The sequence below is a fragment of the Urtica dioica genome, chromosome 9 (assembly GCF_054948205.1).
Source record: "Urtica dioica subsp. dioica isolate 48M chromosome 9, U.dioica_male_clone48M_v1_H2, whole genome shotgun sequence".
Lineage (NCBI taxonomy): Eukaryota > Viridiplantae > Streptophyta > Magnoliopsida > Rosales > Urticaceae > Urtica > Urtica dioica.
Window position 1 is genome coordinate 16,998,919 of NC_142764.1, and position 13,024 is coordinate 17,011,942.

Genomic DNA, 13,024 nt, shown 5'->3' on the forward strand with positions numbered 1-13,024 from the left:
GTGCGGCTTGGACTAGCTGCGGATGGATTCAATCCGTTCGGAGAAATGAGTTTATCGTACAGCATGTGGCCTGTGGTACTAACTGCGTACAACTTGCCGCCTTGGTTATGCATGAAGAAAGAGTACTTGATGCTGACGCTTTTGATCCCGGGGCCTCACTCACCAGGAAAGGACATGGACGTGTTTTTGCAGCCAATTGTCGAAGAGTTGAAAGAACTGTGGGAGACCGGATTCCGCGTTCGAGATGGCGCCAACGATGAAGTGTTTCGATTGCGTGCCGCGCTACTTTGGACGATTAACGATTTTCCAGCTCGATCCTATTTATCGGGATGGAGTGGCCAAGGGTATCTCGCTTGCCCGACGTGCAACCTTGACACGCCGTCTTTGAAAGTCAGAAACAGGATCGTCTACTACGACCATCGTCGATTCTTGCGTATGCGTCACCGATTGAGAAAAAGCCTCGATCCCATTGACTATAGAGTTGTCAAACATCGAGCGTTTGAATCATCGACACGAAATCGATGAAGCTGAGTTAGTGACTGTCGTTGACGATGATGAAGAAGACGATGATGAAAATGAGAGACATGTCGTTTTTGAGGGAGAAGATGTTGATGTCGATATAGAAGATGATATTAACATTATAGGCATAGATGATGATGAATGATTAATATCTTTTTTGTATGTTTATTTACTATATAATGTAACCACGGTTTTCCTCCGCCATATGTGAGGTTTGTTAATAATAAAATCCGTGGTGCCGTCCACGTTTTTTTTAAACAGAAAACTAATATTTATTTACTAATATTGTTCACATCTTACAGGATGTCAGATGCAGGTGGAGCAGGTGGAGATGAGTCTCCGCTACACCGTTCAGGAGCAGGTGGAGATGAGTCTCCGCTAGAGACACCGGGTTCCCAAGGTCCTAAGAAAACAAGGGGACCAACAACCGGGTCTACTTCGGCAAAAGCAGCGCATGGGGTACCCGGTGCGAAAGTTGTTAGGTACGACCCAATCAACCAAACTTTCTACCAGGACGTAAGAAAAACAATAAAAAAGGTAGGAGTATTCAACAACCGCGTCGGCGCTTTGGTGAAAGTCCATATCCCGGTCACACTTCGTGATTGGAACGAAGTGACGCCCCAGATGTTGGGCAATATTCTGAGCGCACTTCATTCCGAGTACACTTTCGTGTACAAGGATGATGAGACGGATGAGCTGCTTCCGGCGGATTGCTATCGTCATCAGATTGACCAGACTATCATTCGCGATGCAAAGCGTATGAGGCGCAACCAAAAGTCTAGATTATCAGGGACTTTCTTAGGAAAATGTTGTGGGCAAATGAATGTCGCCAAGAAAGAAATCCCAAAAGGATATCAAAAAGACGATTGGGAGAAGGTGATAGAGGAGTTCGCAACTGACGATTGGAAGGTAATGTATAATTCTAAAAATTATGTTATCTTCTATGAAATCGAATTATAACGCAATTTAATATGTGCAGAAAAAGTCTACTCGCAACAGAGACAATTCCAAGAACAAGAAAACGAAGTCCACACAAGGGTCGATTTCTTTTTTGGCTCATCGACATTTGAACGTAAGTTTATTCTAATTTTGTAATTTTTTTTGCAATAAATACATTACTCATATTTTCATAAGAACTGCAGAGTAGGGAAGATGGGACTTTGGCCTCGGCGTTAAACACGTGGGAGAAAAAACATCAAGACGATCAAGGCAATTGGACGACAGCTTGGGCGCAACAAGCATTTGTAAGTTACTTGTGTTAATTACTTAATAATCAAGTTTCGATAATCTTAATAATTTTTTTAACATATGTTTGAAGGCGCGAATTATGACTCAAGTCGAGGATATGCAGCGACAAGCAGCGGAGTCAGGCCAAATGTTTGACATAGACCAGGCGGAGCAGTTTGCGATGGATACTGTTCTCGGGCAACGTCGAGATTGGTATGTCGGGATAGGTCCCTCGATCCCGAGATCCTCGTATCTCTTGGCTCAGGCTCAGGACGACAGCTCGTCCTCAGGTTCTTCATCGACGCGCGTTCCAGATCCAGTGATTAGCGAGCTACAAGCAGCGTTGGCCGCACAACAAGCTCAGATGGAGGCGTTTCAGCGACAGTTCTTTGCCTACACACAGCAGCATCCGTCTCCCATGCAGACATCCCCCGCGATGATGCACCCTGCCACGACGCCGCCATCAGCTTCAATGCCGAATGTTCAGACGCCGGCATCCGCTTCAATGCCGAATGTTCAGACGCCGCCATCCGCTTCCATGCCAAATGCTGATCAGACGCCAGGTTCGGTAGAATTTCAGCGACATCGTTCGAGCGGCAGCGCATCAGGCCGCCAAGGCGCACGAGCAAGATCTGGCGGAAGAGGAGGCCGTGCATTCCAGAATTGGCAGACTTCGAATGAAAAAGGGAAACAAAAAGAATAAATTGTAATTTTTTTAATTTATTGAATGTAAATTATCAAATTTTATGAATTTAATATTATTATTTATATACTTATTCTAATTAATATTATTCAAATTATTTATTTAATATAACAAAAAAAATTATTTAATTAATTTTTTAAATTTTAATTTTTATATATTTAAATGGCTGATTCTAATAGAATCAGCATTTTAAAAAAAATAACTACAGACAATCGGATGCGACTAGTCGCATCGGATACTTTCGCGGGAAGAGTATCGGATGCGACTAGTCGCATCGGATTGTACTAACACCCGCCAAATATTTCGCGGGGAATTACTATCAGATGCGACTAGTCGCATCTGATACTCTTCCCGCGAAAGTATCAGATGCGACTAGTCGCATCTGATACTATAATTCACGCTTTAATTTCTTATTTTGAGGGATATTTAGGTGCGACGTTTGGTGCGACTTGTCGCACCTAAAATGTCGCACCTGATAGTAATGACTTTCAGGTGCGACTAGTCGCACCTAATATCATCAGGTGCGCACTTTCAGATGCGACTTTGTCGCATCTAAAGTCGCACCTGATGATACTTTCAGGTGCGACATTTATGCTTTCAGGTGCGACTTTTGTCGCACCTGATGCTATCAATTGTACTAGTGATATTACGGAGTGGGCTGTTATTATAATATCTATGTTACAGTGATGATTGGCAATCGTGAAATTATTAGTAGATGTAGAAATTATACTAGCTGTGTCTATACTTTGAGATTATAGGCACGATTATGGTTTTAAATTTCCAATGGATGATGGTTATTAACAGAATGTCAAAACGGATCAGTTTTGATGAGCTACGACAAAAAATATTATGTATTTATGTGGTACGTAGTTAAGGTATGGTCTTTCTGGTTCAAACCACTCATGGTCTTCTATTTATCAAAATGAGAACAAACACGCTTTTAATAGCTAGCATGCTTAATTCTGGTTGATAATCAAATATAATTAGCAAAAACTTTTAAGACTGGTATGAGTTTAATTCTTATTGTTACTCCAGCCCAAAAATGGACACAAAACTCTCACTATATATGCCATGCATACTCAGTGCAACCTTCCTCCACCAATCTCCACATTAAATACAAAAAGAAATCATCATCACTCTAAATTTTTGTCATTCCTTTCATTGGTCCGTTTCTACGTAACAAAGCAGAGATGGGAATTTCAAAGACGGTTGTCTGGTGTCTCGTTGCCATGCTCGCGTGCTCGCTGTTGGTGGACCCCGCAATGGGAAAGACAATCGGGTATGGAACGATAGGCAAGGGTGGTCAGAATTGCAAAGGTGCAAATTGCCTTCCGCCACCAACCAACAACTACCAGAGAGGGTGCCTAAGGGCACACAATTGTCGATCTCCACCTGGTCAAAAGCCCGATGCCCAGAATCAACCCAACGATCAGCAATAGATGGCCCCGAGACAATCTATCTTTACTACCTAATCACAACACTTTTTGAGGAATCACAACAACAGATGTGGAAGAGAATTTTTTTTACCGAAAAAATATGTATTTGTAATATTTTGCTATTTGCTAACAACTTAATAAAAATAAGTATTAATGACTTATTTATAAATATTAAATTCTTTTGTACGCCCTGGTTAATTTGGCAGTTTTAGTTTAAAGGGAACATGTAAGTGTGTCTTCTAAAGAGAACCCTCATAATGTAAAAATAAAAATAAAAATTGAACTTCTAAAAGAACTTAAAATATATTAAACATATGTGCATATTCCGGTGCTAAACTGGTAAAGAAATGTGACATTTTGTGAAACGAAACATATCTTAGATAAAACGTCTGTCCACATGTGAATTGAGTTTAAAATTATGGAAGTATATTGAGATCTTGTGATTATGGGAAAGTGCCTATATCTATATAGATAGGCGGATTATGATATTAAGCTTACAATTAGTGCCTCATCACGTATAGGGATGATTTTTTGAAACAATTGATAGTGTTTGGAAAAAACAACTACATTCATTACCTTATTTTATCAAGGTAAGAAAGTTGTAACATGCAATGAACAAAAAAAAAAAACAAAAAAAATTGGGCTGCAGCTGAGTATAATTATCAATATTGACTATATCATTACATTATTTAATAATATTTAAGAATATTAGTACTTAATTCCCATTAGAAATCGATATATGACATATAAATTTCGTTCATATGATTGGATTAAAATTTAAAGTGAGACTTCTATCATTTTTAAACAAAAAGTGAATCATATAAAAAAAAACATTATTCGATAAGAACACCTGTACAGATACTTAAACTAGAATAAGGACGGACACTCGAAAAGTTGTTAAGACTCGTGTGATAATCTCCTTAATACAATAATGTTTTTCATTGTTGTTCTAGAAAACGACGAATAAATGCTTACCATGATACAATGGCAAGCGTGATAAACACTTCACCAACTCCACTCTTCAGATAACCAAAACAATACCAGTACTACCGGACTACAACAAAGACAAAGAGTATATATATATTTTGTGGAGAGAGCTTTCGAAGTCTTACTTCGTATCGAGAAGAATGGAATCCCCTTCGTTTCCTTTTAATAGAAAACCTATTTAACGTTTACAAAAACGTTCGTAACTTCGATGGCCTATTAATGCTCGGTTTCAAACGTTTTTCCGGACGTTCAACATAAGCTCATGGTTAACGCACTGTTACACATTCAAATTATTTTAGATTTCAGCTCGGTAACAAAACCGAATCGAAAGCGTATATATAATACAAAGATGAAGTAAATATACAACGGGTAAATATAAATTCTTCGGTTTTCGGAAGGGCTAATCCAACCAAACCCGGTCCGGCTCCGCTCGCCCGGTCGGTTTGCTATGGCGGAATTGCGTGGTGTAGTTCGATTTGTGTGCATCCAAACACCTCTTAGCAGCTCTAAAAAAATTAGGTCACAATTAAGAACTTGAGTATTTATTTGGTTTGGAGAAAATAAAGTTTTGACTATTCAAAATCGTGGATAATGCATAAAAAATCATTTGTAAGAATTAAACGTCATAATAATAAATATGCGTCTTCACACTTAACGAACACACAAATTTATGAAGGTTAACCGCAAATTGCGGTATGGGTGCTTCATTAAAAATAACTACAAATAATTGAGCGCAAAATGAGCGACCTTTCTTCGATGTTCAAATTATTTTAAATAGACCTTTTATGAAAGTTATATTCCTAACCACTACTACAAATATTTTTTTTTCTTAAAATGTATCTATATATCATTCGTTGGCGTTGGGTGTTTTATTTGATAAAATTGTGGCGGTTGGCGGTCGCAATCCATATCTTTGCAACATAATCTTTCTTGATGTAATCCGTGATGCTCGGTTTGAGAAGTAATCTTAGATGCCCCATTAGCGACGACGTAACCGTCAATGCTCCTTTTGCGACGTAATCTTCGAAGCTTAGTTCGCAAGGTAACTATTGTTGCTGATGTGCTTGCGCCGAAACCTCGACTAGCTGAACTTTCGTAATCGATTGCAACTTCTTCAGCTAAATAAGTTATTGAGCAGTGATTGCTTAAGTGAAATGATAGGAACTACTTATGTTGTATGTTGACTTTTCACAGGCGATATGCTCAATTAAGCTCAGCCGACATTGCATATGTTTGGACTTTGAGGCTTGAACACAAGCAGAATTTTTCTTATTTTTATTCTCCCATGACGATGATAGATTGGATACACGTTGATTAGTCAACACTGCTTAACAATTTATGTAAATGTTGTTTGCATGGATTATTGAAAATTTAATATCCAATAGACGGATTGTTATAATGAATTGATAGTTAATTATATTTGGGCTGTAGTTATTATATAGTTATATTGAAGATAGTTGTTTGTTTTATTAGTTTTTCTCGTTCACAAATTTTAAAAGTCCAGCTTTATATTAGTTAGCAAATAATAACCTTCTTTATTTTATTCTTTATCGGGTTTGGTTAAGTTTTGGATTTTTATTTTGAAAGCAAATTGGTTACTACAGGTTTTGTAACGTCATGAGTAGAAGAAAAAAAGAAAAAAACTAAAAAGGTTAATTGACCTAGGTTTGGGGGGTCTAAAAGTTATTCATGTTTTAACTTTGACTATTTACCAATATTACGGAGTGGGCTGTTATTATAATATCTATGTTACAGTGATGATTGGCAATCGTGAAATTATTAGTAGATGTAGAAATTATACTAGCTGTGTCTATACTTTGAGATTATAGGCACGATTATGGTTTTAAATTTCCAATGGATGATGGTTATTAACAGAATGTCAAAACGGATCAGTTTTGATGAGCTACGACAAAAAATATTATGTATTTATGTGGTACGTAGTTAAGGTATGGTCTTTCTGGTTCAAACCACTCATGGTCTTCTATTTATCAAAATGAGAACAAACACGCTTTTAATAGCTAGCATGCTTAATTCTGGTTGATAATCAAATATAATTAGCAAAAACTTTTAAGACTGGTATGAGTTTAATTCTTATTGTTACTCCAGCCCAAAAATGGACACAAAACTCTCACTATATATGCCATGCATACTCAGTGCAACCTTCCTCCACCAATCTCCACATTAAATACAAAAAGAAATCATCATCACTCTAAATTTTTGTCATTCCTTTCATTGGTCCGTTTCTACGTAACAAAGCAGAGATGGGAATTTCAAAGACGGTTGTCTGGTGTCTCGTTGCCATGCTCGCGTGCTCGCTGTTGGTGGACCCCGCAATGGGAAAGACAATCGGGTATGGAACGATAGGCAAGGGTGGTCAGAATTGCAAAGGTGCAAATTGCCTTCCGCCACCAACCAACAACTACCAGAGAGGGTGCCTAAGGGCACACAATTGTCGATCTCCACCTGGTCAAAAGCCCGATGCCCAGAATCAACCCAACGATCAGCAATAGATGGCCCCGAGACAATCTATCTTTACTACCTAATCACAACACTTTTTGAGGAATCACAACAACAGATGTGGAAGAGAATTTTTTTTACCGAAAAAATATGTATTTGTAATATTTTGCTATTTGCTAACAACTTAATAAAAATAAGTATTAATGACTTATTTATAAATATTAAATTCTTTTGTACGCCCTGGTTAATTTGGCAGTTTTAGTTTAAAGGGAACATGTAAGTGTGTCTTCTAAAGAGAACCCTCATAATGTAAAAATAAAAATAAAAATTGAACTTCTAAAAGAACTTAAAATATATTAAACATATGTGCATATTCCGGTGCTAAACTGGTAAAGAAATGTGACATTTTGTGAAACGAAACATATCTTAGATAAAACGTCTGTCCACATGTGAATTGAGTTTAAAATTATGGAAGTATATTGAGATCTTGTGATTATGGGAAAGTGCCTATATCTATATAGATAGGCGGATTATGATATTAAGCTTACAATTAGTGCCTCATCACGTATAGGGATGATTTTTTGAAACAATTGATAGTGTTTGGAAAAAACAACTACATTCATTACCTTATTTTATCAAGGTAAGAAAGTTGTAACATGCAATGAACAAAAAAAAAAACAAAAAAAATTGGGCTGCAGCTGAGTATAATTATCAATATTGACTATATCATTACATTATTTAATAATATTTAAGAATATTAGTACTTAATTCCCATTAGAAATCGATATATGACATATAAATTTCGTTCATATGATTGGATTAAAATTTAAAGTGAGACTTCTATCATTTTTAAACAAAAAGTGAATCATATAAAAAAAAAACATTATTCGATAAGAACACCTGTACAGATACTTAAACTAGAATAAGGACGGACACTCGAAAAGTTGTTAAGACTCGTGTGATAATCTCCTTAATACAATAATGTTATTCATTGTTGTTCTATAAAACGACGAATAAATGCTTACCATGATACAATGGCAAGCGTGATAAACACTTCACCAACTCCACTCTTCAGATAACCAAAACAATACCAGTACTACCGGACTACAACAAAGACAAAGAGTATATATATATTTTGTGGAGAGAGCTTTCGAAGTCTTACTTCGTATCGAGAAGAATGGAATCCCCTTCGTTTCCTTTTAATAGAAAACCTATTTAACGTTTACAAAAACGTTCGTAACTTCGATGGCCTATTAATGCTCGGTTTCAAACGTTTTTCCGGACGTTCAACATAAGCTCATGGTTAACGCACTGTTACACATTCAAATTATTTTAGATTTCAGCTCGGTAACAAAACCGAATCGAAAGCGTATATATAATACAAAGATGAAGTAAATATACAACGGGTAAATATAAATTCTTCGGTTTTCGGAAGGGCTAATCCAACCAAACCCGGTCCGGCTCCGCTCGCCCGGTCGGTTTGCTATGGCGGAATTGCGTGGTGTAGTTCGATTTGTGTGCATCCAAACACCTCTTAGCAGCTCTAAAAAAATTAGGTCACAATTAAGAACTTGAGTATTTATTTGGTTTGGAGAAAATAAAGTTTTGACTATTCAAAATCGTGGATAATGCATAAAAAATCATTTGTAAGAATTAAACGTCATAATAATAAATATGCGTCTTCACACTTAACGAACACACAAATTTATGAAGGTTAACCGCAAATTGCGGTATGGGTGCTTCATTAAAAATAACTACAAATAATTGAGCGCAAAATGAGCGACCTTTCTTCGATGTTCAAATTATTTTAAATAGACCTTTTATGAAAGTTATATTCCTAACCACTACTACAAATATTTTTTTTTCTTAAAATGTATCTATATATCATTCGTTGGCGTTGGGTGTTTTATTTGATAAAATTGTGGCGGTTGGCGGTCGCAATCCATATCTTTGCAACATAATCTTTCTTGATGTAATCCGTGATGCTCGGTTTGAGAAGTAATCTTAGATGCCCCATTAGCGACGACGTAACCGTCAATGCTCCTTTTGCGACGTAATCTTCGAAGCTTAGTTCGCAAGGTAACTATTGTTGCTGATGTGCTTGCGCCGAAACCTCGACTAGCTGAACTTTCGTAATCGATTGCAACTTCTTCAGCTAAATAAGTTATTGAGCAGTGATTGCTTAAGTGAAATGATAGGAACTACTTATGTTGTATGTTGACTTTTCACAGGCGATATGCTCAATTAAGCTCAGCCGACATTGCATATGTTTGGACTTTGAGGCTTGAACACAAGCAGAATTTTTCTTATTTTTATTCTCCCATGACGATGATAGATTGGATACACGTTGATTAGTCAACACTGCTTAACAATTTATGTAAATGTTGTTTGCATGGATTATTGAAAATTTAATATCCAATAGACGGATTGTTATAATGAATTGATAGTTAATTATATTTGGGCTGTAGTTATTATATAGTTATATTGAAGATAGTTGTTTGTTTTATTAGTTTTTCTCGTTCACAAATTTTAAAAGTCCAGCTTTATATTAGTTAGCAAATAATAACCTTCTTTATTTTATTCTTTATCGGGTTTGGTTAAGTTTTGGATTTTTATTTTGAAAGCAAATTGGTTACTACAGGTTTTGTAACGTCATGAGTAGAAGAAAAAAAGAAAAAAACTAAAAAGGTTAATTGACCTAGGTTTGGGGGGTCTAAAAGTTATTCATGTTTTAACTTTGACTATTTACCAATATTACGGAGTGGGCTGTTATTATAATATCTATGTTACAGTGATGATTGGCAATCGTGAAATTATTAGTAGATGTAGAAATTATACTAGCTGTGTCTATACTTTGAGATTATAGGCACGATTATGGTTTTAAATTTCCAATGGATGATGGTTATTAACAGAATGTCAAAACGGATCAGTTTTGATGAGCTACGACAAAAAATATTATGTATTTATGTGGTACGTAGTTAAGGTATGGTCTTTCTGGTTCAAACCACTCATGGTCTTCTATTTATCAAAATGAGAACAAACACGCTTTTAATAGCTAGCATGCTTAATTCTGGTTGATAATCAAATATAATTAGCAAAAACTTTTAAGACTGGTATGAGTTTAATTCTTATTGTTACTCCAGCCCAAAAATGGACACAAAACTCTCACTATATATGCCATGCATACTCAGTGCAACCTTCCTCCACCAATCTCCACATTAAATACAAAAAGAAATCATCATCACTCTAAATTTTTGTCATTCCTTTCATTGGTCCGTTTCTACGTAACAAAGCAGAGATGGGAATTTCAAAGACGGTTGTCTGGTGTCTCGTTGCCATGCTCGCGTGCTCGCTGTTGGTGGACCCCGCAATGGGAAAGACAATCGGGTATGGAACGATAGGCAAGGGTGGTCAGAATTGCAAAGGTGCAAATTGCCTTCCGCCACCAACCAACAACTACCAGAGAGGGTGCCTAAGGGCACACAATTGTCGATCTCCACCTGGTCAAAAGCCCGATGCCCAGAATCAACCCAACGATCAGCAATAGATGGCCCCGAGACAATCTATCTTTACTACCTAATCACAACACTTTTTGAGGAATCACAACAACAGATGTGGAAGAGAATTTTTTTTACCGAAAAAATATGTATTTGTAATATTTTGCTATTTGCTAACAACTTAATAAAAATAAGTATTAATGACTTATTTATAAATATTAAATTCTTTTGTACGCCCTGGTTAATTTGGCAGTTTTAGTTTAAAGGGAACATGTAAGTGTGTCTTCTAAAGAGAACCCTCATAATGTAAAAATAAAAATAAAAATTGAACTTCTAAAAGAACTTAAAATATATTAAACATATGTGCATATTCCGGTGCTAAACTGGTAAAGAAATGTGACATTTTGTGAAACGAAACATATCTTAGATAAAACGTCTGTCCACATGTGAATTGAGTTTAAAATTATGGAAGTATATTGAGATCTTGTGATTATGGGAAAGTGCCTATATCTATATAGATAGGCGGATTATGATATTAAGCTTACAATTAGTGCCTCATCACGTATAGGGATGATTTTTTGAAACAATTGATAGTGTTTGGAAAAAACAACTACATTCATTACCTTATTTTATCAAGGTAAGAAAGTTGTAACATGCAATGAACAAAAAAAAAAACAAAAAAAATTGGGCTGCAGCTGAGTATAATTATCAATATTGACTATATCATTACATTATTTAATAATATTTAAGAATATTAGTACTTAATTCCCATTAGAAATCGATATATGACATATAAATTTCGTTCATATGATTGGATTAAAATTTAAAGTGAGACTTCTATCATTTTTAAACAAAAAGTGAATCATATAAAAAAAAACATTATTCGATAAGAACACCTGTACAGATACTTAAACTAGAATAAGGACGGACACTCGAAAAGTTGTTAAGACTCGTGTGATAATCTCCTTAATACAATAATGTTTTTCATTGTTGTTCTAGAAAACGACGAATAAATGCTTACCATGATACAATGGCAAGCGTGATAAACACTTCACCAACTCCACTCTTCAGATAACCAAAACAATACCAGTACTACCGGACTACAACAAAGACAAAGAGTATATATATATTTTGTGGAGAGAGCTTTCGAAGTCTTACTTCGTATCGAGAAGAATGGAATCCCCTTCGTTTCCTTTTAATAGAAAACCTATTTAACGTTTACAAAAACGTTCGTAACTTCGATGGCCTATTAATGCTCGGTTTCAAACGTTTTTCCGGACGTTCAACATAAGCTCATGGTTAACGCACTGTTACACATTCAAATTATTTTAGATTTCAGCTCGGTAACAAAACCGAATCGAAAGCGTATATATAATACAAAGATGAAGTAAATATACAACGGGTAAATATAAATTCTTCGGTTTTCGGAAGGGCTAATCCAACCAAACCCGGTCCGGCTCCGCTCGCCCGGTCGGTTTGCTATGGCGGAATTGCGTGGTGTAGTTCGATTTGTGTGCATCCAAACACCTCTTAGCAGCTCTAAAAAATTAGGTCACAATTAAGAACTTGAGTATTTATTTGGTTTGGAGAAAATAAAGTTTTGACTATTCAAAATCGTGGATAATGCATAAAAAATCATTTGTAAGAATTAAACGTCATAATAATAAATATGCGTCTTCACACTTAACGAACACACAAATTTATGAAGGTTAACCGCAAATTGCGGTATGGGTGCTTCATTAAAAATAACTACAAATAATTGAGCGCAAAATGAGCGACCTTTCTTCGATGTTCAAATTATTTTAAATAGACCTTTTATGAAAGTTATATTCCTAACCACTACTACAAATATTTTTTTTTCTTAAAATGTATCTATATATCATTCGTTGGCGTTGGGTGTTTTATTTGATAAAATTGTGGCGGTTGGCGGTCGCAATCCATATCTTTGCAACATAATCTTTCTTGATGTAATCCGTGATGCTCGGTTTGAGAAGTAATCTTAGATGCCCCATTAGCGACGACGTAACCGTCAATGCTCCTTTTGCGACGTAATCTTCGAAGCTTAGTTCGCAAGGTAACTATTGTTGCTGATGTGCTTGCGCCGAAACCTCGACTAGCTGAACTTTCGTAATCGATTGCAACTTCTTCAGCTAAATAAGTTATTGAGCAGTGATTGCTTAAGTGAAATGATAGGAACT

At 36.1% G+C, this 13,024-nt stretch overlaps 1 protein-coding gene across 1 annotated transcript; it reads left to right on the forward strand.

Annotated features, from left to right (window-relative positions):
• Nucleotides 1–1,011: 1,011 nt before the first annotated feature.
• Nucleotides 1,012–2,449, forward strand: LOC149385366 (uncharacterized). Its single transcript, XM_089626313.1, has 4 exons — nt 1,012–1,428; nt 1,499–1,591; nt 1,662–1,763; nt 1,838–2,449. The coding sequence occupies exons 1-4, from the start codon at nt 1,144–1,146 to the stop codon at nt 2,447–2,449; spliced, it is 1,092 nt and encodes a 363-aa protein (XP_089482439.1). The 5' UTR covers nt 1,012–1,143.
• The last annotated feature ends 10,575 nt before the right edge of the window (nt 2,450–13,024 follow it).

Bases quoted from the DNA above. Each gene is read 5' to 3' on its own strand.
- LOC149385366 (XM_089626313.1), top strand. From the start codon at position 1,144: ATGTTGGGCAATATTCTGAGCGCACTTCATTCCGAGTACACTTTCGTG. The intron at 1,429-1,498 runs GTAATGTATAAT...TAATATGTGCAG, and splicing joins TCGCAACTGACGATTGGAAG to AAAAAGTCTACTCGCAACAG. The intron at 1,764-1,837 runs GTAAGTTACTTG...ATATGTTTGAAG, and splicing joins CTTGGGCGCAACAAGCATTT to GCGCGAATTATGACTCAAGT.